The sequence below is a fragment of the Cornus florida genome, unplaced genomic scaffold (genome assembly GCF_030987335.1).
Source record: "Cornus florida cultivar Cherokee Brave unplaced genomic scaffold, ASM3098733v1 CherokeeBrave_3.0.0_Hap2_Chr11, whole genome shotgun sequence".
In the NCBI taxonomy this organism is placed as follows: domain Eukaryota; kingdom Viridiplantae; phylum Streptophyta; class Magnoliopsida; order Cornales; family Cornaceae; genus Cornus; species Cornus florida.
In genome coordinates, this window is record NW_026775581.1 from 55,796,386 (window position 1) to 55,821,480 (window position 25,095).

A 25,095-nucleotide genomic window follows, 5' to 3' on the forward strand; every position below is an offset into this window, starting at 1 on the left:
CCCACAGTCACCAGTAACCACGGTTTCCTTCCCTCTCGCTATATTTTTCCCACTTTCTCTCTCTATATGTATATGGCAATGTACACATTCTATATTCTATATTTTAAAGTCATATAATATTACTATTTTAATTCAATTAAATTGTACGTAGTACTTCTTTTAAATATTTGTTTTATAGCTTATTAATTTTTCATATACTAATTAATTCACTTAAACTTAATAGTAATTTATTATATCCATATTGGAATAATTTACATAAATTAGTTACTGTATAAAAAATCTTTATACAGTAATATTATATATATCTATACTGCTACTTTCAACCAATTTTTTCAATAAAGTGGATGAATTGAACCCAACCTTTCAATATACTATTAATATACTTATATAATATACTATTAATATACTTATATATATATATGCACACACACATATATACTAGAGTGTATATATAGACTCCTCACTCTCTCTACAAGAAATGAAGTAAACCAAGCAAACCCTACACAACGGTTGATAAACACTTTCTCTCTCTACTCTCTAGATACCAGTCTCTCTCTCTCTCTCTCTCTCTCTCTCTCTCCCTCTCTCTTTGTATCAATCTATCGACAGTGCGCAGCGCTACCAATGGCGCACGATAGCCAACTTCCCTGCGACGGAGATGGCATTTGCATGCTCTGCAAAAACAAGCCACCGGACGAGGAGAAGCTGACCTGCAACACGTGCGTCACGCCGTGGCACGTGAGCTGCCTGGCCGTCAAGCCCGAAACCCTATCCGGTACACTCCAGTGGGGGTGTCCGGACTGTACCACACTCGTCGGCGCCGACGCCGGAAAATCTGCCGTCGCCGGAGGAGACGACGCCTCCGGTGGGCTCATCGCCGCGATTCGGGCGATCGAGGCCGATGCGTCGCTGACGGAGAGAGAGAAGGCGAAGAAGCGACAACGGCTCTTGAGCGGGGGCGCAGAGTCGGCCGGTGAAGACGACGGCGACGGCGGAGAGAAGTCGAAGAGGAAGGGGAAGGAGAAGGTGGAGGATACGAACCATTTTTTTGATCTTCTTGATGAGACCTTCAAGTGCTCGTTCTGTATACAGTTGCCGGAGAGGCCTGTCACGGTATTGAATTTTTGTTCTGTGCATTTTTGTCACTCGATTTGGTCTTGCATTGTCAGGATTTGAGTGTGTGTGTATATATATGTTGGAGTGTCTGTTATCTGAGGGAATCTCTATTGCATGGCTCTACATTGGCTTCGGATCGAACTTCAGGTCTATCGTTCTTTTGATTATTTTCGGGTTATTCTTGATGCCTGAGGTTTTGATCAAAGCTTTGACTGCTCTCTCTACAGTTCAAATGCATAGTATTTCGAAAATTTGAATATATGCTTATTTTTTAATAATAATAATTATAATAATTTTTTTTTTTTTGAATTAAGACATATTTTCTTGTGTTTATAGCTTTATAGATCTTTTCCGTATACGTTTTTTATCTCAAAATTTTGATGAAGTTTTGATAATTTTTTTGGGGATACAATTGCGGATTACTGTTTCTATCCGTTTTTTGTTACTATTCCGGTATGTGTTTGGTTATAAATATAATTTCAGCTGCATAAATGCACATTTTCTCATCTCATTGGTATTATATGTGAGCATTTGCTTGCCATTCATTAGGATTAAGAGCTCTGTTATGTTTATTATACATTTCTCTCTCTGAAGATGCTCTGTGGTATTGGATAACAGAAATGGAAACTCCCAGAGGGCATTGGTTGTTGATGTTTATTTTTCCTAAATAGATTTCCTGCTACAAGTCTATAAGTGAAACTGGTTCTCATTGTTTTTGGATTACCCTTATGGAGTTTTTGGGTTCATAATTCAGTTCATACTTCATGTGATGTCAAATTGCCTTATTTTGACTTTGAGTTTGTTGCTTAATACTGTTCTTCTTTCAGTAGGGTTTTTTTTTCCCTTCAACTTTAGATTGTATGAGCCATCTGTGGCTTCATTCTTTCAATGGTGATCTACCTCTTATATATCATCTACTGTATTTCCCCTTCCTACCCCATAGTTTCTGTAGAACTACTTCATGTATTTGTCCTTCCTGTTCTGTTGCTTCTCTCTTTGTTCTAGGATTTTCTAATGCCCCATAATAATTGACAGTGGCAACAATGCAAGTTAAGGAAGTTAAATAGGTGTATCCTAATGCTTCTTTTCACCAGTCCTGCTCTCCGAGGGTTTTGTTCACCATCCTGGTGGTTCCACTTTGATGTCGGGATGCAGAAATAGTATTATATTTGAGCATTTCCGTTAATGGAACTTCATGTTTGCAATGATTTTTGTGGTCCTGAGTAGGAACTATGAACAACCTGACTTGCCTGGTTCCACTTTGATGTCAGGAAGCAGAGATAGTATTATATTTGAGCATTTCCGTTAATGGAACTTCTTATTTGCAATGATTTTTGTGGTCCTGAGTAGGAACTATGAACAACCTGACTTGCCTGATATGGCAATTGAAGTTGGGTTAAGTAGATATTTCTATTCTGGTATGGAATAAGTCATTTTCGGAGGCATTTTATGATGTTTTAATAGTCTGTGGAGTTGCAATTTCATTGACAGAAATTAAATGAAGAGGTTTTTGTTCTTCAATCTGAGAAAGAAAACCAACTTAGTGGGCCCTTTTTTAATGTTGGGATGCACTGACATTATAATAATACTCTTGACATTTCAGTTAATGGATTTGCATATTTGTATTTTGTCGGCTCTCTGACTGTGAATAAATTTCCTTAATTGATAATTGGTGTTGAATCAGGTGGGTTTCAATTTCTGAAATTTAATACTCTGACATTTCCGTTAACAGATTTGCATATTTGAATTTTGTCGGCTCCCTGACTGAAGTATTCATGAATAAAATTTCATGGATCAAGTGGGTTTTTATTTCTGAAATTTAATAGAAAATTATTTTAAAGACATTTCACATTGTTTTGGTGTTCTGTGGAGTCATGGACTAGGCAGTTCAGTGTCAACTTACGGCTTCATTTAACTGCATCTGAGTCATAGATGTACCTCATACAAGTAAGAGGATATGTTAGCGAAACAAATTTAGGTGTGTTTAATTACTGAAGATCTTACTTTTCATTCCCAGACACCATGTGGCCACAATTTCTGCTTAAAATGCTTCCAGAAATGGGTGGGACAAGGAAAGCATACTTGTATAAAGTGTCGCTCCAGTATTCCTGCCAAAATGGCAAGTCAGCCCCGCATCAACTCTACACTTGTGGCTGCCATCCGTATGGCAAAAATGTCAAAATCAAATGCCACAGGAGGGCTTCAGAAAGTTTATCATTTTGTGCATAACCAAAACCGACCTGATAAGGCATATACTACAGAGCGAGCAGTGAAGGCAGGGAAGGCCAATGCGGCAAGTGGGAGGATATTTGTCACTGTCGCACCTGACCATTTCGGTCCGATTCTTGCTGAGAACGATCCAGAGAGGAACCAGGGTGTCTTGGTTGGGGAGTGTTGGGAGGGTCGGCTAGAATGCAGGCAATGGGGTATTCACCTGCCGCCTGTTTCAGGTATTTGTGGACAATCGAACCACGGTGCACAATCAGTGGTACTTTCAGGAGGTTATGAGGACGATGAGGATCACGGGGAGTGGTTCCTCTACACCGGAAGGTTTGCGACTTTTTTACACTTGAACTGATATTTGTTGTCATTTGACCCCATATAATCTAGTACTTTCATCTATTAGTTGCATTGAACATCTATAAAAGCTGGATTTGTTGGTTTCTAAAATGGACTGGTTTGGCAAGTATTCTACCGTTTTGTTTCATGATTTAGGGTTTTTGAATGCTATTTCATCATTATCTTGCCATATTTGGAGGGGAAGTGATACTGAATGCAGATTCATTACATGGGCTCTGCATTTATTTCCCTTCTAATATCCTAGTTTTCTTTGACTCTTCAAGTGGTGTCTCATTCTATCATTACTATGAGATTGACCTCCTTTATGCCTTTTTCACTTTTGAACATGTTGTATCATGTATGTTCTAAGATCACACAGAGTGTGCTCAGCTGTAGCTTGGAAGGACTACTATTTTATTCATTCTTCTTTTATGCTCTGTGTGGAATTGAACTTTCATTTACCACGTGTGTTCTTTCCCCTTAAGTTAGGCACCTTTATCAACTACCATAATAAATTTGTTTCTACTATGGTTGCTTTGTTTTTTGCCTTTGCTTGTCTGACATTGGTCTGGTTCTAATGGGTGTGAAACAGTGGTGGAAGGGATCTTAGTGGTAACAAAAGGACTAACAAGGAACAATCATTTGATCAGACATTTGATAAAAGTAATGAGGCTTTACGAGTTAGCTGCAGAAAAGGTTATCCGGTTCGAGTAGTTAGGTATGTACCAGGTCACCAGTGTATTGGTATTCCTGCTTTTTTCTTTTTTCTTTTTTAATTTTTAATTTATTTCTGTGACTGGATTATTTCTCATCTTACTGATCTATCTTATGAAGAATAAGTTACAGGTCAAAAACTTAAAAGAAAAGCAAGAAAAGAAAAGAAACTTACTGTATCATTTCTCTCTTCAGGTCTACATGATCTTAGATAATGGGTTTCTCTCTTCAAGTTTACATGATGTTAGATAATGGGATATCGGTTGTAGTCTTTCCTATTAAAATTTCATGGTTTTAGAAGTTCTGATTGTGCGTTTTCTATAAAAAAAAGTGGCTTCTTGAAAAGGTGAACCACTTGTTCATTGGTATAAGAGTATATGGATATGACTGCAAAATCAGTCATTTAACAAAGTTGTTATGGTATGCATGGATGGTTCTGTTCTCAGGTAATAACTGGAACTAAAATAAAACTACATGATTGTAAGATAAGGATATTAACACACATGCAGTTTCTGGTTTCGTGAAATTTTGAACATCATAATTACCTTGTTGCATAGCCTTTTTGGATTGTAAGATATGGATAATGGAATGATCGGCACAATTAAGGCTGTAACTGAACTAGTCAAGCTGACTTTTTGCCCAGCTTAGCTTTTATTTATAGTACCTTCATAATATGCCTGTCAACTGTGATTTTATGGACTAAAATATAGGACTCTATTATAATTGACTTAAAACATACCTAATAATAAATAAATATGGTGCTGTTGGCAATTGAGCTAGGAAGCACGGAAACACCTAAAAGGGCAAAGAACCCGTGTTGGACATGGACACCCGCCGGGTAGCACATGTCTGAATTTTTTATTTTATGTTTTTGAATATTTGTACACGGCACGGATGTGGACACGCCATGGATGTGTATACGACATGCGTGTCCCATTTTTGGAATTTAAGAAAGTTTTAGAAAGCAAGCTAGGTTGAAGTGTAAGTATGAGAAGTTGTTTAATAGCCTTCAATAATATGATGGTCATTACATAATTACTTAAAAGAAGTTGTGTTCTAAAATAACTTTATATTAAACAATCAGATATTTATGCGTATATTTTAGTTCAAAGGTTCAAACTCTAGCATGATCATCTTTGACACTCTCATGTTCTCCCATCGTACCTAGCTTCGCTTCTGGTGGATGGTCTCTCTCTTCTTATTCTTCTTCACAAACCCTAGATGCTTCTTTATTTTTTTTCCTCTTAAAACAAAATTCGCTGTCCCCTAATATTTATATATATAAAAATAAATATTTATTATTTGCCGTGTCCCCGCCGGGTGCGTGTCCTAATTTTTTAGGATTTGCCGTGTCGCCATGTCCGTGTTGTGTTGTATCCATGTCCCGTATCTGTTTCCGTGCTTCCTATCAATTGAAACAGTGCCAAAAATTTCTAAAGCAGCTTGAGCTTGGGAAAATTTGGAGTGTTTAGAACTTCTTTTGGCTTGGTGCATTTATACAGACTCAGCTCATCCAGACAATGGTGTTGCATGGTAGGCTGAATCCTGTAAGCCAATTGACTGAATTAGTCACTAGTAAATGTAGTCACTAGTGAAGTTTATAAACCTTGATGTCAGATTGTTGGTGACCCTGTATTTGGTACTCTCATCATTTGCTACACATGAGAACTGCACCCCCCATCTATTATTTGCATGGAAATTTGCAAACTGACATTTGTACGTTAATGAAATTTAATTCTGTCGCGTAGATTGGCAAGTATAATTGGCTGGCATAAAGCTCAGCTGAATTGAGTTGATTTTATGACATTTTTATGATCGACTGTTTCAAAGCAGACAAGTACCATTGTAGCTTGGCTTATGCATGTTAGTTATGGTCGGGGTTCACTCTTGGTTCTTTATTGATGAACTTGTTTATATTTTTGACTACTACACAACTCATATAGTGATAGTCTTATGCTAGCTTACATTGTTTTAAGATAGTCTAAGGTATTCTTACCTATTTGAGCGCAAGTAAGTTTCTGTGTGCCCTGAGCTAAACAGTGATTTCAGACACTCTTATCCAGTGACCTGGTTTTGGTTTGGATTGGATTTGTTGAAGAGAATTAGTCTAAAGTAATATCATCTTGATCAAACTTTAGCATCTCTAATTTGGATTTTGGAAAATATCATATTTTCTGGATCCAGATGTTGTTGGTTAGTGAGTTAGACGGTCGGTATGTATGGGAAAATTTTTCAATATCTTTTGTCTGGTTTAAATTATTTGGATCTAATAGTGAGTAGTTTATGTTTGGATGGCCTTGATAATTCTGTACTTTTCTTATCCAAACCCCATTGTGAATAGCTCTATAGATATATCTTGATAGTTATGTGGCATTGACTTTTTAATGGTAAGGTCGCATAAGGAGAAGCGTTCTTCTTATGCCCCAGAGGAGAAAGTGTTGCGGTATGATGGAATCTACAGAATAGATAAATGCTGGAGGAAGGTTGGAAAACAGGTAAATATTTGCAAGCAAATACATTGAAAGTGTGCTATCAGGTTGTTTTTTTTACTTTAATAATAAGTCCACTGATGGGGTTTGCTGCCATTAGGGCTTCAAGGTCTGCAGGTACCTCTTTGTGAGATGTGACAATGATCCTGCACCATGGACGAGGTTTGTCTTTGGTCCATTTTTTATTCTCTCTCTGTAACTGAACTATTGCTAATAATTTCAACAACTTTAATTGCAGCGATGTGTATGGGGACCGGCCTAGACCCCTGCCAGTCATTCCCGAGCTTAAACAAGCAACCGACGTTACCGAGAGGAAGGAGAGTCCATCATGGGATTATGATGTTAGTGAATGCCGTTTCTTTAATCTGTAACTTCATTGGTTTGAGATTTTGTATGCTGTTCATTACTATAGCAACTTTTAAATAACTACTCATGATTCTACTCCAGATTATGGACATAGATGGCCATAAATAAGTTCACTAGACAACGTTACTTCAGGGCTTCAATTACTGATAGATTTTTGCACGTGTTCCCTCTCTTTCTTTATTTCCTTTTCTCCACTCTCCAAATACTCTGGTATTCATTTTTGGGGGCTAAATTCATCTGTTGTAAGCTTTAGCATTTTTTCCTCTCTAATTCAATTATTCTGGTTTGTATCTCAGGAGGAAAAAGAATGCTGGAAATGGAAAAAACCACCACCTCCCAGCAAAAAACCAGTAACTACAGGAAATGCCGAAGGTGAAAAGAGTACAAGGAAAGCAATCAGGAAAGTTCATATGATATCTGTAAAAGAGAAGCTTCTGAAAGGTTGGTACCCCTCCCCCCGCTTTCTTTTCTTGTCATCAGTAGTTACCATTAAAGCTTGAAACCTGGTGGATAAGTTGGTCTGTATGTCATAAGAGGATTAAAAAAGCTTTTAGGGATCTACAAATTCTGAAGAAAATTAGATTTTTGCTGGCTTAGGTCTTATTGTCCAGGTGCCAATAACCAAGTATTCTTATGAGGGGTCAACTTTCTCTAGCAGTGTCTGAACTTTGGTGTAAATGTTGTCTCTCTTGGGCTTTGGTGAGACGGTATTCTGAATTTTTATGGTCTCTGCCTTGCAGGATTTAGTTGCCTTCTTTGTCAAAATGTGATGACTCTCCCTCTCACAACTCCCTGTGCTCATAACTTCTGCAAGCCTTGTCTGGAAGGTGTATTTGCTGGCCAGAGTTTCGTGAAAGAGCGGACAACCGCTGGTGGACGGACACTTCGCTCACAGAAGAATGTCATGAAGTGTCCGACTTGCCATACTGACATTTCAGAATTCCTTCAAAACCCGAAGGTTTGGCACTAGTACATTATTTTACTCTTGGGAAATTAGAATTTATTTGCACATTGATTTTCATTGATTCCTTGAATATAGAGTAAAAGACAATAAAACCTAAAATGAGGGCACTCTCGCACCCCCATCAATTCTAACACGACCTTCCCAAAGAACTTGGCATTCATTCTCTCTTTTGACTTTCTATACGTATTTTCTCCTCCATACAGGTTAACAGAGAAATAATGGGTGTCATAGAGAAACTCCAATGTAGGGATGAAGAGGATGATGATACCATGGAGGAATGCAATAAAGAGGAAGGTGCTGCGAAGGAAGAGAGTTCTAATGCTTTGAATGGGAGTGAAGAACATGATTTGCCTACTCCTCAGGCTGAGTGCTCGCCTGAAAAGGCTTCCAAGCGAAAGAATGTTGATGCTGATCCTCCAATCGGCGAGAAACCTAAAAGGACTAACAAGAGGAAAAAAACTGATGCTGGAGGAGGCTCATCAAAGATTGATGATAATGGGATGAAAACCGGGGAGAAGTCCAATGAAGAAGACGATTCTCGAGTGCATGTTCTTAAAAGATGTGCTGCTGAAGGAGCTTCCAATAATCAGAAAACTGATGGTGGGGCAGAGGCCGAGAACAAGATGGCTCAAGATGCGGCCGGTGAAGGAATCGATTCACCTTCAAGTCCTCTCAATGTGGGTTCAGAGGATGACGATTCCCGCTGATTTTGTCCTCTTGGTTAAACAATTTGGTACATAATTGGATGGTGGCTAGGATTGGAAGATTTATCAGTTGAATAATCAAACTGGTTATAATAATTTCAAGTGGTTTTTTTGAGTAGAGGCCAGTGATTCAGGCATTCACAACCCTACAGAAGGGGTAGTTTGGCAAGTTTTTGAAAAACATTTTTTGTTCAGCCAAACTGCTATACACATGTTTGTATTTTGATGCTTCACATTGTATTTTTGATGCAGAGCCTGAAAGCATATGATATACAAAAATGTTACTATCAAACAGTTTCTCCTTGCCCGTCAAGTAGCTTCTAAGATTCTTATGAAATGTGAATTGTCACAAGAAACTATTATTGTATTGGAAGTCATTTTTTTGGAATCCTCTATTGTTGTACAGCATAGGACAGCTGTGATCTTTCATGTGTGGGACCGTACATTGGAGGACGGTCGTGATCGTTCACGTGTGGGCTATGCTTGTCTATTAAATGTCGCTGTATGGTTGTGATCGTTCACATGTGCGGGCTATGCTTGTTTATTACGTATCGTTGTACGGTCATGATCATTCATATTAAGTATCACTGTACGGTCGTGATACCAACTGAGAATGAATTTTCGCGTTACTGCTAATTAATCATGTGTGCTTGAAAGGCCTGCCCTGAAATATTTGTATTTCAATGGATCATCAGGTTTTGAATTACTTCTAAGACATGTAATTGTGCATGAGTGGTTTTACTTGGATGGCATAGTAATAGTACAGTCTTATGACTTTACTTTATATTTATAATTTCAAAATCTATTGTGTGTATTCAAATGATGATCAACATTTTTCTTTAAATCTTATTAACTCATGATATTAATTAACATCATAATATCATGACTTAATAAAACAAATAAGAAAAATAATTCTTAGACGGAATTTTCAAATTTATTTGTTGGGTTTAAGAGTTCTTATTCATTTGATGTAGAGAATGTGACCTACCTTCAGATTTATCCACTATATCAAATTAATAAATGTCTCGTAAACTTGAGAAATAGACATGAGAATTCAGTCTAAATATCATTACTCAAATAATTGAAGCTAAACCCAATTCTCGGCAAGAGCTCAATTGGCTTAGGTTGGGTTGCAGAATGCGTTGTATTGAATTTGGGTTGAAACTTAAAAGTCTTATAGCTTGGGTTGGGCTTGGATTGGGCTCTTATCCGCCCAAGTGCACCTCTACCCCAACAGGATTTTATATTTAAAATTTAATTTACATTATTAATTTAGTTTTAGTTTACAATTATAAAGTCTCTCTTTCATCTTTATTATTTATTTAATTTTTTAACTTATTGCAAGAATAAAAAAGAATAAATTTATATATTATCACACCACACAGTTTTGTGTTAGGATTTTAGTAATTTTGTTGAGGTTCATCTACCAGAACTCTAGAAAAAGGAAACATGAAATTTGTTGTTTAGCTATTTAATTAAACCCTTTTCTTAATCTTTTTTTTTTTTCCTACAAAATATGTCGTATCTTTAATTTATCCAAATACCTAGTTCCAAAAAACGGTTCATTTATATATACAATAATTGCATTGTGGTCGAAAATAGTCCTTTTCTTTTTAAAATAAAATTTCATAAAAAATCGCTGAAGGATAAAAATTGTGATTCGAATAGTACAATGCTACCATCCAAACTCACTAAATTAATCTGAGTCTTATGTGATTTATTTTACAATAATTGCATTGTGATCGTGTTCCGTTTTCTTCATTTTTCTGGGCCTGTAGCCCATTTTCTATTAAAACCTACTCCGTACAATCTTTATCAACTATAAAGTTTTGAAGTCCAAAATCCAGTTTTGGAGCCCAATCCCAAACACAGAAAGCATCCAAATCACGATCTGAGAACCATTTGCGAAACTAGAAACGAGCAGTGAAGCTCTGGTGGCCACCGGGCTAGCTTCCGACGATCTCCGACGACTTCAAAGGCTTCCGGCTAGTTATTTCAAGTTTACACTTCCACCCACCTCTAGGTCAAAGTTTTTTAGGTATGACTTCAAAGTTCAAAGCTTCCTCTGTACTCTTCTTTGTCTTTGCACAAAAAATGAAAAAAATTGCTCTATTCCTCTGATTAGGAGCTGCTTGATATTGTTAGAATTTCCATGTACATTTAAAATTTATTATTTGTGATTTTGTTATTATTTCTGAATGTGTTCTTCCTTTTGGGGGAAAATCAGAGAATCTTTGTAGGATTTGTTTGGAAAAATATAAGATTCTGTTATATTTAGATTTTTATAATGCATTGCACTATGAAATATGCAGACGTATGCCTTTGGTTCTGGGAACAAAAGTAATAGAAAAATATGCTTTAGGTGGAATTGTCCCTACATGTATGACTCTTATGTTCTTTTTTTGAGGCTTATTCTATATGTTTCCTAAATGTATAATTCTTATGTTCGTTATGTATTTATATATGTTCTGTAAAATAATGCGTAAAAGTAGCACTAGAGGCTCGATATCTACTTTATTATTTAGATGTTTTTCTCTCTGTTTTCATACACAATACAATGGTGGATGCTCCTGTATATAGAAGAAGAAATGATAAGAATGGAAGGAGATGGAATAGAAAACAGAGAGATTAGGAAACAATATCAATTACTGGAGGATTTCCTCCATTGATTCCTCCAATAAATCTTAATACTCCCCCTCAAGTTGGACCATGAATGTCATGAATGCCCAACTTGCCACTGAGATGTTGAAATTGTTCTTTTCCAAGAGGCTTGGTAAAGATATCTGCCAGTTGATGAGCGGAAGCCATGTAAGAAGTTTGAATCAACCCGGCTTGAATCGTCTCACGAATAAGATGGCAATCCAACTCAATGTGCTTAGTGCGTTCATGAAAAACAAGATCAGTTGCAATATGAAGTGCTGTTTTATTATCACAGTAAAGTCGTATGGGATTCTTGTGAACAATCCCAAGGTCTTTTAGAAGCCATTGAAGCCAAATTAATTAGCATGTAGTAGATGGCATAGCTCGATATTCAGACTCGGTAGATGATCGAGAAACCGTTGATTGTTTCTTACATTTCCATGAAATGGGACTTTTACGAAGAAAAAAGCAATAGCTAGTGATTGTTCTTTGAGTTGTAGTACAGGCACCCTAATTTGAATCACGATAGGCTTCAATTTGAAAGGATTTCACATACTCTAATACCAGATAAGTAGCATCGAGATGAGGCTTTCGTGGTTGGGACATAAATTGGCGAAGGAGATGAACTGAATAGACCCACCTCTGGCCTAGTGATAGTGAGGTATACAAGGAATCCCACCAAACACCGATTGCCTTTGCACCATTGGGAACTCAACTGGCTTAGCACCAAGAACACCAGCATCGCGTAAAATTTCCGAGGCATACTTGTTTTGAGATAAAAATATCCCCTGTTTAGAACGCTCAACCTCAATGCCATGCCCAAAAAATATTTTAATGAGCCAAGATCTTTGATATGAAAGCGACTGTGTGAAAACTCTGAGTGACTTGATGGCAAGATTATCATTACCGGTGATGATGATGTCATTGACATAATCTAACACAATGGTAATGGATGAGCCTTTTGTAGAAGTAAATAAAGAGTAATCACAGTGTGATTGCTTGAATCCTGCAAGATAGAGAGCTAATGAGAATTTTTTAAACCAATTTCTACATGCTTGTTTCAGGCCATACAAAGTTTTCAGAATTCGACAAACCAATTTCTACCCCTGTAGTTGAAATCATGGTGGGGGATTCAAGTAGACCTCTTCATAGAAATCATGCTAAAAGGCATGGAACAATTACTAACTTGGTAACAGGAGCAAATGTCTTATGATAATCGAGGCCTTCTGTTTGAGTATAGCCCTTTGCAACAAGATGAGCCTTATAGCGCTCTCGTTGGAGTCGTTAGAACAATATTTGATTTTGTACCCCCACTTACAATCAATTGGCATAGCTTGGAAGAAGCCGAGTGAGTGTCCAAATATTATTCCTTTCGAGAGCATGAATCTTTGCAAGCATAGCCTGACGCCATTGTGGATGTTGGAATGCTTGAGCATAAGATGTTGGTTCAACCTTGGCAGAAATAGCAACAATGTAAGCAAACTGATTAGATGTTAGTGAATCATAAAAATAAAGTCATGAATAGGATATGCTAAATTAGTACGTTGTGAGGTGAAAAATTAGAGCGATGAGGTAAAAGATGAGGAGAGGTGGCTAAAGAGCATTGATAGTCTTGAAGGTAAGAAGGTGGATGATGAGCATGGAGGAATGATGAATTGGAACTGGAGTAGAGATAGGTGACGTGGAATTGGAGGGTTTGTTGTCTGGGCCAATTGGTTGTGTAGGGGTGGATGGCTGACCAATAGGTTGTATAGGAGCAATCGAATTATCAGTTGCGGGTTTGGGAAATGTACTTTATCCTAAAATGGAAAAATAGTTTCGTGAAAAGTGACATCATGACCACTAAAAATCACATGCTTCTCAAGATGATATATTCGATACCTTCGTTGAGCAAAGGGATACCCAACAAAAATACCCTTAATGGCATGTGGTGAATATTTATTTTTTTAGGAGATACATTTTGGGCATAACACAAGCAACCAAAGACACACAGGTGACGATAAGATGATTCAGAATGTTGAAGAAGCTCATAGGGAGATTTACCTGAAAGTAATGGTGTGGGTATGTGATTTATGAGATAAGCAACACTGACAACACATTATCCCCAAAACTTAAGAGGTAAATGAGCCAGAAAACGGAGAGCATGGGCAACCTCTAGGACATGTCAGTGTCTGCGTTTGGCAACCCCATTTTGTTGAGGGGTTCCAACACAAGTTTGTTGATGAATAATTCCATGTTCATTAAAGAAAGAATGCATGGAGACAAATTCAAGGCCATTGTCACTTCGAATCTATTTGATTGATCGTTCAAATTGTGCTTTAACCATGACATAAAATGTGTTTAAAAGAGATTGAGTTTCAGATTTGGGTTTCATCATGAAAAGCCATGTGCAATGAGAATAATTATCAACGATAAATAAAAAAATAATGAGCACCAGATAATGAAGCAATAGGCAAATCAAGAAATTATTAGATGGTCCCGGCACCACCACCTCATTAGTGGTCCGGACGAATCTTCAATTGCCATATCAGCTTTTCTTAAAAAAGAGTTTTTACATCATCAATGCCGTGAGCACACCTTTTGTCACTGCCTGACACCCAGATTTAAATTGAGGTGTTTCTCTCTTTACTCCTTGTCGAAGATAAAACTATCCATTCAATCTCTCTCTACTGTTGAATTTTTCACATTCTTCTTCTCTGTTTCTCGTCCCTTCTCTCCAAACTTTGCTTTTTGACAAATTTAAGACAGATAACCTGGTTCATCTCTCTATTTACTCCAAAGGGAAAAAAAAAGGACAGAATGAAAGAGAAAACAAAATTACAGATCTAAGATGTTCAAATTCTTCTTTTGTTTACCATCCATTTTGCCATTGGAAAGAATCTACACAATTCCTCAACCTCGTTCATCTCTCTATTTCATTTTCTTATTAGGGTTTTATTAAGAGGGAAACCGTTTTATTTTTTTCTCGAAAACTGGAACTAGGTTTCAATATCTAGTATTCACTGTATAGAAAAGAATTTTTTTTTGGTTAATCTGTTATGCTTTCTGGAACTATTTTCTCCACCAACTTGAGTTTGGTTATTCTACACTGATTCTTTCCTCATGCTTTGACTATGTAACAAAGAACAAGATTTCTCCTGGATGTTACAAAGTTCAAAAGTTTTTAACGGTGAACAAAGGCTTATGACTTCTCTTGCATGCGCTGTTCATCTTCTCAGATGAATGTGTTGAGAGCAAAGATTTTTAGAGAGAGAGAGAGAGAGAGAGAGAGGGTCTTTACATAAACGAAGTACAACAAATGGGTCTCCACAGTAGAGAGAGAATTAATGCCGTTTACTTTGTTTGCATTATGCCAAGTGTCTTTTTAGGATTGGTCGGGACCACAAATAAGGTTGTGGTCCTGGACCACCTAATAATTTCTCTAGACAAATCACCTCAAATATCAACAAGGATTAATTCAAATGGTTCACTACATTAATTATTTCCATTGGGAAAAGGCAAACTTAGCAAGAGAACAAGCATGACAATAAATTAGAACAAGTAGAGATGCCACTAATATTCTTGGACAAATAACTGGGACGAGATGCAGAAGGATGACCGAAACGCCATTGCCAAAGATCAAAGGATGATTTTTGAGTAGCCAAAATAGTGGGAGATGAAGTAGGTTGGTAGTAGTAAAGACTGCCATGTTCTTTACTAGTTCAATCGTCTGGTTCATGAAAAGGTCCCAAAAAATGCAGAAATCTGAAAAAAATGTGACAACGCAATTCAAGGATTTAACAAGTTTACTAATATACAAAAGATTAAAAGTAAAGTACAAAAGCATTATTGAGTTGAATTTTGTCTGAAGATTCACACTCCCAATATGCAAAATTCGCAAGGAATCACCATTTGGAAAATGAATGGGTTTGTTTGTAGGAGCAGAGACAACATGAGACAAAGAATGAATGAAGAAGAAATATGATCAGAAGCACTAGTGTCAATAACCCAAGGTAAAAAAATTGGAACTAGAGAGACAAAATGAATTACCTGGGAGGTTGACAGTGGGTTTGGTGGTATTTGTACCGAGGAAAGAGAGCAATTGCTGATGTTGTTCTGCCGTGAATTGAGGAACTTCAGCTTTTGGTGCTGTAGGGGCATCAATCCTTGTAGAGACAACATTGGCTTGCCTTGGTGGATAGTCATGAAGCTTAAAACACTTGGCTTTGGTGTGCTTGATCTTGTGGCAATGATCACACTTAGGTCGAGGTTTTCCTTTACTATAAAGATTAGAAGTACGATTTTTGTTTTGATTATAATCACCTTTGGCTGCAGCTAGTTAGGGTTGTAAATGAACCTAGGGTTCGACGAACAGCTCGACCTCGGCTCAATTCGTGTTCATTTGTTTAGTAAACAAACCAAGCTCAAACAAAATATAAATGCTTATTAATAAATGGACCAATCTCAAACACCGTCCTACTCGACTCATTAATTCGTGAACAAGCTCGTTAAATAGGTTCGATTATAGCTTGTGAATATGTGTGTGTGTATATATATGTATATGTACATATATATAGATACTAAATAACTTCATAAGTTTAGGCCCATAGATTTTCTTTTTTAACTTTAAAATTTATCCTAACCCAACCCAGCCCAATCAATAAAATGCATTACCAATCATTTTAAAAATAAAGTAGACCAAGCCCTAGCATTAAAACCCCAAACATAAGCCGATTTCTAAAAGCCCATCTATATATACTCTTTAACCCCATATTTCCTCTCAACCTTGGCTGCACTCTTCTCTACATCCTAACTTACCCTTCACCCTTCACCATCTGCCGATCTGCTCTCCATACCAACTCACGCTTTACTAGATCTGCATCTCTCTCTCTCTCTCATGTCATGGGAGGATGGTGATCCATTTATAGTGGCATAGCATTGAAAAGGAGAAGAATACTATACCAACAATTTTCTTTTGATAGATAGTGACAGTAATCGGTGATATTTAGTTTCACCAGATCTGTGTGTTCTGTGTGTGTAATATGTATATTTATAAACAAGTTTCGAGCTGGGCTCGAAAAGCTCATGAACGCTTTTGCAAGCCGAGTTCAAACACCTCAGGTGCAAGCTCGATTTGAGCTCGAGCCAAGTTTAAGCACCCTGTTGGACTGTCGAGCTGAGCAAACATGCCACTACTTGGCTCGTTTACACCTATAGCCAGTGTAACATAATTAGGTTGAAGAGTGACAACATGGAGTTCCCTTTGTTTTTTCTTCTTGAAGTAGCAGATAATATACCTTACTTAGAGAAGGTAACAACACTATTGCCAGGATCTAACTACGAAGAGTAGCATTGGACTCATTAAGTTCCATTAAAAATTGATAAATATGCTCTTGTTGTTGGTATTCTTGAATGGCCTTAGAGGAACCACAAGTACAATCACGAATGGTGTTGTAGGAGTCAAGTTCATCCCACAGAGCCTTGAGCTTGGTGAAGTATGCTATGATGGATGCCTGCTCTTGGAGATAGTGCGTATGGATCGTTTGATCTGAAACACACTAGTAGGGTTCCCTTGAGAAAAATGACTATGGCGATCATCCCAAACTTATCTTGCTGTATCAACATAAATCACACTATTAGCAATGTCAGGAGGGATGTAAACAAGCCGAGCCGAGTAGTGGCATGTTTAAGCTTGGCTCGACAGTCTGGTGCTCGAGCTCCACTTGAGCTCGAATCGAGCTCCCACCCTAGGTGTTCGAACTTGGCTTGCAATCGTTCACAAGCTTTCCAAACTTGTTTGTATATACATATTACATGCACAAAACACACACATATATGCAAAAATCTATCCAAACTAAATATCTATCAAAAAAAAATTTCATACAAAATAGGAAATAAAAATACCTGGAAAATCGGTGACTGTCACAGCCATCAATGCCATGCCACTGTAAATGGGTCACCATCCTCCCTTGCAAAGGGAGAGAGACGCAAATTTGGTGATGCGTGAGTTGGAATGGAGAGCAAATCGACAGATAATGAAGGGTGAGTTGAGATGCAGAGAGGAGTGCGGGGTTGAGAGGAAATGAGCGGTTAAAGAGAAATGGGCTTATGTATGGACTGTTTTAATGCTATTGGGCTTGGTCTACTTTATTTTTAAAATTATTGGTAATGCATTTTATTGATTGGGTTGGATTGGGCTAAACTTTTAAGTTAAAAAGAAAATGTATGGGCTTAAACTTATGAAGTTATTTAATATATATGTATATATACATATTCACGAGTTGTAATCAAGCCTATTTAACGAGCTTGTTCACGAACATGTTAAAAAATTAATAGACCGAGTAGGATGATGTTTGAGATTGGTTCATTTATTAATCAAACACATATATTTTGTTTGAGCTCGGTTCGTTACTAAACAAACGAACACGAACTCAGCCGTTGTTGAGCCTAGCTTGAGCTGTTCGTCGAACGCTCCGTTAATTTACAGTTGTAGTTGCATCGGTCCCACTCTGCTATGTTGGATTCCGAATTCGTTGGTTTGGTGATGGTGCCATAAGTCTTTTTTTTGGTAGATAAAGCCATTCTCATGACCCGGTGCCAAGTTGAGTAATTATCAGCATTGAGATGTTGAGATTCCAGCGCAATGCCTGGACTATTAGACGGATAGAGATAAAAAGGTGAACTGGGAGTTGTTATAGTCTAACTAGTAGCAGCGATCATGATTCATGAAGAGGAGTTGGATGCCATTTCCATTGTGATGGGAGGATGAAAAAATGTTTCTCGATGGGGGGGCGAAACTTAATATTACACACTACGAAGGAAGAAGATGACCTCAATAAAAATGGACCAGATGCTCTGATAGCGTGTAAAATAATGTGAAAACAGTAAAAGAGGAACATGAGATATTATGTGCTTTGGTAGAGTGCCTATGTGCAAGGGAGGAAGAGCACTAGAGGCTCGATTTCTACTCTTTTACTGAGATGTTTTTCTCTCTTTTTTCATACATAATAATGAAATGGTAGAGGCTCCTGTATATAGGAGAAGAAATGATGAGAATGAAAAGAGATGGAAAAGGAAATGAGAGAATAGGAAACAATATCAATTATAGGATGATTTCTTCCATTGATTGCTCCAGTAAATCTTCAATATATTCTATATGTTTCTTATGTTTGTTTTAGGCTTTTTCTATGTTAATTTAAGCTTGGATCCCATGGCGACTAATAAAGTACAAAAAAAGTTGCTCTATCTTAGAGTATCCATTCACTTGAAACTGATATGCTTCCATTTCTACTTCCTGCAAGCAAGCTCGGGCTTTTCCTGCTCTTCAATGGCTCATCCGCATTCTTCTGAATTTCGAATAGTATTCAAGATCCTTTGATCTCGATTATCTAATAAATCATTTAATGAAAGTTGATCATCTTTCCATTCATTTAAAAACTTCCGTAATCCCTTCCCAAACCAAAATATAAGAAAAGTAAGCCTCTCCCGATCAGACAAGTGCGCGTCGAGCCCATGTAAAGGGTTTGGTTATGATATGCCAGATTATTTTCCATTGATTCCTCCAGTAAATCTTCAATATATTCTGAATGTTACTTATGTTTGTTTTAGGTTTATTCTATGTTAATTTAAATTAAAATATAGTTTTTTCATTATTATATAAATATATATTTATTTTTACTTGTTTTGTAGGATCTTACGATCCTTGATCCAATCTTGTAGACCGTCTCATTGATCCACTGATCCCGGATCAAACAGATTCCAAAGCATTCTCTGGCTGGGGTTAGGTGGTGGCAGTGATGGGGCTTCTTAGTATCATCCGGAAGATCAAGCGGAAAGAGAAAGAAATGCGAATACTTATGGTGTATGCCTATTATCTCTAGCATAACATGTTCACACACACACACACACACACACACACACATATCTATACATAGAGGCAACATATTATGATGAATAATAATTGTTGTTGCAGGGGTCTTGATAACTCAGGAAAGACTACGATTGTTATGAAAATTAATGGAGAGGACACAAGCGTTATTAGTCCCACACTAGGTTTCAACATCAAGACTATGACTTATGACAAGTGAGCTTCATTATTCTGCCCTCATTCTATTTTCAGTTTTATGTATATTTTGTTAGTTATCGTTTTTGTTTTTCTCAAGTTTGTATTGCTAGAAGAGTAAATTCGTTAAGTATTATCGTTTAACCTAATTGGCTACTAATTTGAATCCATTGGTAGTATGAATTGTCTGATTTTGATGGTTTAGGTTTTGGTTTCTACTTTCTACTAACTTGAATCTATTTGTTGACCTGATTGACTGATTTTGAATGCTAAATGTTGGATTTTTTCAACAATTATTTCACAATAGTTTATTTTCATTGTGGAAAGTCCACATTTTTATATTCAACTTTGTAGTTTAGTTCATTTTGTTAAGTTTGGTGCTCATTGATGATAATTTTGAAGTTTTGGGAGTAATTTTTGTGAAGAGGACTTTGAAATTTGAAATAATATGTTCATGGCAGGTATACCCTTAATATATGGGATGTTGGAGGACAAAGGACAATAAGGTCTTACTGGAGAAACTACTTTGAGCAAACTGATGGTTTGGTATGGGTTGTTGATAGCTCGGATCTTAGACGGTTGGACGATTGCAAACTCGAGCTGGATAATCTTTTGAAAGAAGAGGTATTCACATTCTTATTCTCTTCTTTGCTTGTGCTACATTCTTTTGTGCAACTTAGAAGATGAAGGAAAATATATGAACACATATGTTACATGGACTCTTAAAGATTGCGTGAAGAACTTGTGTCTGGCACACGACACTGAGACATATGTATGAGTAGGAATGACAACGGGGAGGGTATGGGATGGATTTCTCTTAGCTCTACCTCGACCCCTTTGACAATACTTGGTCCCATACCTGTCTAGAACCTGAAATGTTTTTGAAGTTATCCCATCCCAAATGACACTCACAGCCCCGTTCCTTCATGTGTCTGGCACACGACACTGGACATATGTATGAGTAAATATGAAAATGGGGAGGGTATGGGATGGATTTCTTTTAGCCCTACCTCGACCCATTTAACAATACTTGGTCCCATACCTGTCTAGAACCTGAAATGGGTTTGAAGTTATCCCATCCCAAATGACACTCACAGCCCTGTTCCCGCCTTGTTAAAGACAAATAGTTTAACACACACACACACAAACACACAACTCAAATCCAATTATATATATACAAATCTGTACATATATATAGATACAATATAAAGGACTGACAGTGTAAAAGCGGAGATCGCCAACCGTAGGAGATGAGATTGTCGACTGTAGAAGCCAACAGACTCGATGAATGCAGAGAAGGAATGGTGGACGATTGTGGGGTGGATGCTCAAATACCTGACGTTTCCTTGAACCAGGAGCTCCCTATCCCATTTAATACCTCACCGTTCCTGTCCCATTAGGGACGTTCTTGGGCAAAAACTTGTCGAGTCTGGACAAATTGTCATCACTAGGAATGATATACGTGTTTTATATAGCGTCATGTGTCGAACAAACATCTCCAAATTCAAGTTTATTAAATAATAGTACAAAAAACTCTCCTGTTTTGTTTTTTTTGGTTACATTATTTCTTTTACAAATAGTGAAATACCTACGTGGAACATTTTATATTACATACAACTATTATTTTACACTTAAAAGTAAACGAAGAATATTACATAGCTTGAATATTTAGTTGTGTCCCTGTATCCTTGGGTCCGGGAAGATAGATTCGAGCCTAGACATATACATGCACCTGATGCCTATTTTGGTCCAGGTAACAAAAATGAAACTATGAATATTGTAATAGGTATGGGTTGGAGTACTGTTTATGATTTCAAGTCTTTTTCTCCTTTCTAACTAACTGTGAAACTCCCTGCGATTAAACCATGCATTGATCTCGTCTATTTATTTTATTAGCACTTCTCTTGTATATTGTTGATTCATATGGATGAGGGGTTTGCATCCTATATGTATCCTATGAATCAATAAGAACGATTCCATATATTTAGGAATGCACATTATAGTTTGAGTATGGTGTTATAATCATGGAATGAAGAACATGACAAATAAGGTGCAGGCTGTGGCCTTGTTTTTTGAGTACCAAATTATTTTATAAAGAGTTTGTCTTTGGAATTGTAAATATAAGTTATATTCCTATAAAATTTGTTAGTTGACATGTTCTTCAGGAACACCTTAAAACATTGAGGGTTGTCACAAAAGTATGTTGGTTCCCAAATTATGTTAAGAAACTCAGAATGATGACATGTGTCTTTTACGACACGGATTATTTTGTTCATAACATTTATTCTTGAGTAACCTCTGGTTCGACTAGTGAATTTGATTTTATTTCTAGTTCTTCAAGCCTTCTTTACCCACAGTGACCACCTTTTTCGTGGAGCGCCTTTGATAACAACTTGTGAATCACATGGAAAACAGCATCACACAGTGAAAACATAATGTTATGGGGTTACAATGATGTCTTTTCTGATATTTGTTTAGATGTTTACTTTTTATATTCCCATTGGGATGTTGGCTCGAAAATAGGTTTGCTACAACACAAAAGTTTAGGCTTTCTGAAAGAATCCTAATTTTATTGCTTTATAAATCAAGTTGTCATTTTTTTTATTTTCCAAAAAGGATATTGTATACTCCCAAAAGGATTCTAGATTCTATCTATAATCAATTTTTAGATGAGAGTGAGTGAGCAAATATCCAAGACGAACTTCCAGTGCGATCATATATCTCCCTAACATTGATCTATCTGAGCAGAACTTGTGAAGCCACAAAAAACACTCCAAGAGCATGTAGGACGTCGCTAGGACCTGATTGCAGTTGCTGGTGTTAAAATTCCAGATTAGTGTCATCTTACCGATATATCGTCCCATAAATTTTCTAAATTAATTTTATGGACCCAAAGATATGTCTTCGTCATTGAGTTTATCAACCATGATCCAACTAGTTATTTGTGTAGGCATGTCTTTGAAGTGTGTGATTGTTCTGTTGAAGATTGAAGGTTGATGTAGATTGTTGTATCTCCTATTTAAGGCTTTCTTCTTTTAATTTCTCATGGTGCATAGCTTTTTTATTTTTTATTTTTTTTGCCACATGGTGCATAGCGAAACATGCAATTATATATTTATGATCAATATTGCCTTTCTTGTTATGGCTGCAATACTAAAGTTAATATTTTACATGGTAAGTTTTTGTCTTTTTCTGGAAATGGTTTTACAATTTGTCACCTCTTCTTCCAGTTTTCAGGATCAATATCTTACAAAGAGATTATTTTTATTTTCTTACTACAGAGGCTATCAGGAGCATCATTACTGATTCTAGCAAATAAGCAGGACATACATGGTGCTCTCACACCAGCTGAAATAGCAAAAGTAAGGCTTCTGAGAGAATTTTCTTCCCTGTATTTGTTTAACACTGTATATGCTATTAATAAACATAGATTTTGAACATTTAATGCTCAATTCCTTGAACAAATAATCATAGTTTGATAAACTTGAAAAATTCATCCCTATTATTTTGTTTCAAAAATTCAAGCCACGGTTTGTCACCACAACTTGTGTCAATTTACTTTTTTTTTTTTCCTTAAAGTCTGTCTCCTTGTCCATATAATCTGTAGTGAAACTTGGGTAACATCAAAAGCTTTAAATTTCATCCATTCATGCGGAAAGTCTGAGGATGAATTGGGTCCAGCTGGAGGGAAACACTTATTGCACAAGAGCTTGTATACTAGAAATCCCTCTATAATATATTAATTAATTCTCAATAAATGAATTGTGATTAATTTCCCAATTTAAATGGATCTCATTTTATGCCAGTGCAGTATGTTTCATTTGGAAAATATTGCATGTAATAATATTCTTCATATATCTATATATTGGCAGTTCTTGTGATATGCAATGTGACTAATGGGGACAATACATGTTGAATGAAAGAATAGTAGATTTTGTGCCTTGCTTTAGTAGCCAGTTAACATTCACTTCCTCTGAGGTACCTTTTTCCTGAAAGTCGAATGTTCTTGAAAGGAAACATCTAGGATGATTGTTACGAATGAATTCTCTGAGTAATACAATTTAACTTTTATTACATATGTACAGGTGCTCAACTTGGATGCCATGGATAAAACCCGACACTGGAAAATTGTTGGCTGTAGTGCTTACACTGGGGAAGGACTGCTCAACGGATTCAATTGGTTGGTTCAAGACATCGCCTCTCGAATCTATATGCTTGATTAACTCATGGTCATATCTGAATAATTTTTTTTTTTTGTTTTTTGTTTTTGTTTGTTTGTTGTTGTACAAGACAAATTCATGAGATATGTTTATGGCAACTGAATTAAATTTTCCAGAATATTTCCGTGAATTCAGATTTTTCTATGGATCAATACTCCTGCAAATCTAAAACCCGTCACCCTAAGCTAATTCTTTGTTCATATATTTATTTTTTTGGGAGGTGTTGCTTCCCTAAACATGCCCTCTGGTTAAACTCTTCAAGTTTTGATGAGTTTATTGTAACTATAAGCGCGTGTATGTAAATCGTAGACAAAAAGCCATTAATAAGTGCATAAAAACTCTAACCATAACCATCATAAATGGTGAATTGGGCCAAATTTGTTGGAAATAAAACCCGTTATTGGCCTTGACTGGAGTTACCTAATAATTCAATGGTTTTGGGGCTAGTTGGCCCATTCTCCGTGCTCCTCCAGCCATTTTCTCTCTCTTTCTGTTGCTCTCTCTAGGAACCCTAAGCAGCAATTGCCGACTGTGCCAGCTCTCCGTCTTTGTTCCAGAGTGTTGACAGTTGACATTGGTCCAACTCCTGAGAATAAAGATGAGGTATCCGACATCTATATTTGTCTTGTTGGTAACTAGTATTTCTTTTGAACCATGTCCTAATTACAATCATGTTTTGCCCAAGGCTATCAAAGTCCGGAAGTTTTGGGGAGATAAGGCAGATCTTTGGAGTTTTACAGATAGTACAATTGCAGAAAGTACACGTGAGTTTATATATATATTTATATCTATATATGCTTAAGTTTGCTGCCAACATTTTAGATTATGTATTTTAAGATGATTTACATGCCTCTCAGATAATCCAAAATCGGTAGATTGGGGATGCAAGGAAATGGAGATAGAGCGATGGAAGAGAGCCATGTGTTCATAAAAAGCATCGCTGAACTTGTTTTGTTATGGCATCTTTCCTTGGCAAAAGGAAATGTCATGCACATTGCAGATCAGTTTGATTTTTGTTTGCTTCATGTCACTGAACTGGAGACAACACTTCCTGCTCACTAGCCGGTGACAATCTTTGGGTTCTCCATTTTCATCAGTTCGAAGTCATTTTTTTTTTTTTCCTTTTCTTTAGAGACTTATTTATAGCAAAAATAATGTTTTGATTTCTTCAAATTCTATTTTTTTTTTCCTTGCCAATAGAATTTTCAGATCCTAATCTTTTCTGGAAATTTACTTGGAGCGTTAGAAATTCTTTCGAAGCATTTACGGCTTCTCAGTGACA

The 25,095-nt window shown here is 36.8% G+C and overlaps 2 protein-coding genes across 2 annotated transcripts; both read left to right on the forward strand.

The window, feature by feature from the left end:
• Positions 1-461: 461 nt before the first annotated feature.
• LOC132286375 (E3 ubiquitin-protein ligase ORTHRUS 2-like) lies at positions 462-9,508 on the forward strand. The gene is made up of 9 exons (XM_059788701.1): positions 462-1,113; positions 3,134-3,666; positions 4,268-4,393; positions 6,782-6,884; positions 6,979-7,040; positions 7,117-7,219; positions 7,541-7,685; positions 7,985-8,202; positions 8,412-9,508. Exons 1-9 carry the CDS (start codon positions 625-627, stop codon positions 8,913-8,915), a joined length of 2,283 nt encoding a protein of 760 aa, XP_059644684.1. The 5' UTR covers positions 462-624; the 3' UTR covers positions 8,916-9,508.
• A 1,239-nt stretch (positions 9,509-10,747) lies between these two features.
• LOC132285153 (ADP-ribosylation factor-like protein 2) lies at positions 10,748-23,943 on the forward strand. Its single transcript, XM_059787323.1, has 6 exons — positions 10,748-10,950; positions 19,221-19,392; positions 19,504-19,614; positions 20,055-20,217; positions 22,875-22,955; positions 23,679-23,943. Exons 2-6 carry the CDS (start codon positions 19,328-19,330, stop codon positions 23,814-23,816), a joined length of 558 nt encoding a protein of 185 aa, XP_059643306.1. The 5' UTR covers positions 10,748-10,950; positions 19,221-19,327; the 3' UTR covers positions 23,817-23,943.
• Positions 23,944-25,095: the final 1,152 nt, after the last annotated feature.

Bases quoted from the DNA above. Each gene is read 5' to 3' on its own strand.
- LOC132286375 (XM_059788701.1), top strand. From the start codon at position 625: ATGGCGCACGATAGCCAACTTCCCTGCGACGGAGATGGCATTTGCATG. The intron at 3,667-4,267 runs GTTTGCGACTTT...GGTGTGAAACAG, and splicing joins TGGTTCCTCTACACCGGAAG to TGGTGGAAGGGATCTTAGTG. The intron at 7,041-7,116 runs GTTTGTCTTTGG...CTTTAATTGCAG, and splicing joins GATCCTGCACCATGGACGAG to CGATGTGTATGGGGACCGGC.
- LOC132285153 (XM_059787323.1), top strand. From the start codon at position 19,328: ATGGGGCTTCTTAGTATCATCCGGAAGATCAAGCGGAAAGAGAAAGAA. The intron at 19,393-19,503 runs GTATGCCTATTA...TTGTTGTTGCAG, and splicing joins GAAATGCGAATACTTATGGT to GGGTCTTGATAACTCAGGAA. The intron at 22,956-23,678 runs GTAAGGCTTCTG...ACATATGTACAG, and splicing joins CACCAGCTGAAATAGCAAAA to GTGCTCAACTTGGATGCCAT.